At 45.0% G+C, this 3,159-nt stretch overlaps 1 protein-coding gene across 1 annotated transcript; it reads right to left on the reverse strand.

Annotated features, from left to right (window-relative positions):
* Window positions 1-1,852: 1,852 nt before the first annotated feature.
* Window positions 1,853-2,624, reverse strand: LOC141488885 (dynein light chain 1, cytoplasmic-like). The gene has a single exon (XM_074189318.1). It carries the CDS (start codon window positions 2,311-2,313, stop codon window positions 2,044-2,046), a length of 270 nt encoding a protein of 89 aa, XP_074045419.1. The 5' UTR covers window positions 2,314-2,624; the 3' UTR covers window positions 1,853-2,043.
* Window positions 2,625-3,159: the final 535 nt, after the last annotated feature.

Here is a 3,159-nt window from a genome sequence, read left to right on the forward strand (position 1 = left end):
TGTGAAAATGGGCAACATTTTAAATTTCTTTATAGGGCTATATCATTTGACAAGATTATGTGCAATAGTTTTTAAACTGTAAAGTGCTATGTAAATGTCAGTTATCACTATTATCACTTTAAATAACTTTTAAAGGATAAAGGAAGAAGATTTAAGGGTGACTGGCTACAAGAAGCTACTTAAAGATGGTGTAGTGAAAAAAAAATATTAACTTGTACTTAGAAGGCTTAGGACCAAATTCCAGCTTTTCTACTTGCTGTGACTCTGGACAAATCACTTTACTGTTGAGTTTCCTAACCTGTAAAACAAATGGATTGGATTGGATGACTGACTCATAGCTTTACAATTCTTAGTCTTTCAAAGGGTTATTTATGCAAGGAGAGAGAGGAAGGCTTTCTCCCTTCTGTGCCTAGTTAAAATTACATTACTTTAATAGTTCTACATCAAAGAGGAGATTTGGAAATTTTATATTTTGTATGTGAATTACATATAGGGAAAACTCATATAACATCATTACTTACCTTTGTGGAGCAGTTATTGGACACTGAGTCACTTTCCTTTTTTCCTTTCAACAGGTTTATTTTTAAAATGAGGAATTGGATTTTTTGGGGGAGGGTGGGATGGGGAAGGGAAGGAGACAGGGTTAAATATGAGGTATGAAATATAAAATGTAAAATACCTATAGAAAATAATTGGAGATGATCTCTAGTGTCTTCCATAATTCTAAGCCCCGATTCTAGGAATTCTTATCAAGATTTCACCTCATGAGTGATATATACGTTTTGATGAGGCTCACATTTGGAAATTATTCTGGGAATGGGTAGCAGAGCTGATGAGCTATATGGGAAAGCCACCACTCTAGGACATATACTAGTTGTCTTACCACTGTCCCCATTTTGGACACTTCCTATTTAGTCTTGATACAAAAAGGTCTTAACACATAGTACTGAATTATTAAAAAATTTCCAAAAGGCATTCTGACTTCCATCCTATATAATAGCCTACTCTCCAATTTAAAAGCTCTAGACTTTTTCCTCTTTTCCTGGTACCTTTGGTAGAGGTCTATGAGTAGTTGTAGGTCTATGAAATCAGAGTAGGAGAGCCAATCATTTCACTCCTAAAGTTTTCTTGGCAATATTCTTTGGACCAGTCCTCTCTCCTTTACCATCATTTCTACAGTTGGTCTATTTAAGAGAACTCACCTTACCCTTGGACCCCAGGCTCTGTGGCACATAGAATTCTGTTTGCTGTGTTCTGCGGCTGAGGCCAAACTGCCTGGCGTGGTCTTTGTACACACAGCAGTCACCTCCAAATGGGAATTCCTTGTTCCCAATAGTAGCTGTCCACCTACACACCTTCTACCTTCTTGCCAATTGCTCTTGATATACCTGTTACAAGAATGGGGACTGTAGCTCATCTCAATCAATGAGCTCAGAAGCAGTCAAAAAGCTCTGATGAGGCAGAGCTGATTCCTGAATAATTTTTTTTTGTTGGAGGGGATAAAGGAGGAAAGGGGAGGAGGATATATAAGATATCATCTCATCTGGAATCTTAAATTATCCAGATCCTTTTTTAAAAATTTTTTCAGAGAATACACAACTCTAATGTGGGAGTTGAATATTAATTCTGAAAAGGTTAATTCATTTAACCTTTTAAAAATTAATTCTGAAAAGAAACACACGCAAGAATCAGACAAAGGAAAGCTGGAGATCTTGTGTACATAGACACTTTTTTTTTTCCTCCAACAGGTTTTATTTTTAAAATAAGGAACTGGATTTTTTTTTTTTGGTGGGGGGAAGGAGGCGGGGATAAGGGAGGGGGTATGGAATAGAAAATAAATACAAATATAAACTGTTTTGCTAACTGTTTTATAACCACAACGAACTACTACACAGGAGGCCCTATACAACAACAACGCAATAAAAGCTTCCGGATGGAGGTGTTCCCATGGCAAGGCTGAAGGTTTAGTCTCTGGGCTTTGGCATTTAGGCTGCAGTCCTTGTCATCTGGATGGCTCGCTGAATCGCTCACGCGGTCCATGCGCTAACCAGACTTGAACAGAAGAATGGCCACTTGGCCCATGTAGAAGTAGATGAAGTGCTTCGTCTCATGCGTCACGTAACTGCCGAAGTTCCTGCCCACGATGCAGTGCCAGGTGGGGTTGTACTTCTTGTCAAACTCCTTCTTGATGTGGGCCGCGATGTCCTTCTCGATGTTATACTTCTCCAGGGCCTGGGTAGCACACTCCACCGAGTCCTGCTGCATCTCCTCCGACATGTCCGCGTTCTTGATCACGGCCTTGCGGTCAGACATGGCTGCCCTTCCTCAACCACTTCAACCGAGGGCGAACGCCCCGCGACGCGTCGGGGGCGCGAAGGCCTTCTTTCTGGAGACGGTTCGCCCCGCCGCGTTAGGCCTGGGTGAGGCGGGCGCGGACCTGTGAGGGGCGAGTCTACAAGGAAGGCCGCATCGGGCACAGAGACCTCGGGGAACCGGGGTGGCCTGGCGCCCTTCGTCTTTGTACGCTTCCAGAGCCCCGTTGAGGCGGCTTCCCAGAGTCCCCCGCGCCTGCGCACGCGCCGTCGCCCTCTCCCCACGCGCCGTTGCCGCTGCCCCACAGTGCCCCGCGCGCTGCCCTCTCCGCCTTCCGGGCTCAGCGAGCTGCCCTCCCAGTGCCCCGCCCCCTCTCTTCCCCGCCCCTTCCTCTTCCTGCACGGCTGTGTGCCCCGCCCCTTCCTCTTCCTGCTGCTCAGCACGTGGGGCCACCCTGACGGAAATCCTTCCATTGGTGGCGCAGGGGATAGAAGCGCCTGAGTTCAAATCCGGCCTCCAACACTTAATCATTACCTAGCTGTGTGGCCTTGGGCAAGTCGCTTAACCCCATTTGCCTTGCAAAAACCTAAAAAAAAAAAATACATGGTTAAGGCCAGGATAGCAGGAGTCAAGAATATCCAACTCAGTACCTAAAACTAAATAAGAAAATAAGTGCAGGGTAAATCAAAACCCAAGTCCAAAGAAGCATCAAGAGGATGAAGTTCAAAGACAGAAGCACCTTGGGGCTCCTCTGCAGGGTTGGCTGGTCGGTCTGTGTTCCAAAAGAACTCGGCCTCTGGAGACATCGATTCTTGCTACCAAGAAGAAGCCAGTCACTGCCAAGGC

Source organism: Macrotis lagotis, chromosome 1 (genome assembly GCF_037893015.1).
Source record: "Macrotis lagotis isolate mMagLag1 chromosome 1, bilby.v1.9.chrom.fasta, whole genome shotgun sequence".
Classification (NCBI taxonomy): Eukaryota; Metazoa; Chordata; class Mammalia; order Peramelemorphia; family Peramelidae; genus Macrotis; species Macrotis lagotis.

Bases quoted from the DNA above. Each gene is read 5' to 3' on its own strand.
- LOC141488885 (XM_074189318.1), bottom strand. From the start codon at position 2,313: ATGTCTGACCGCAAGGCCGTGATCAAGAACGCGGACATGTCGGAGGAG.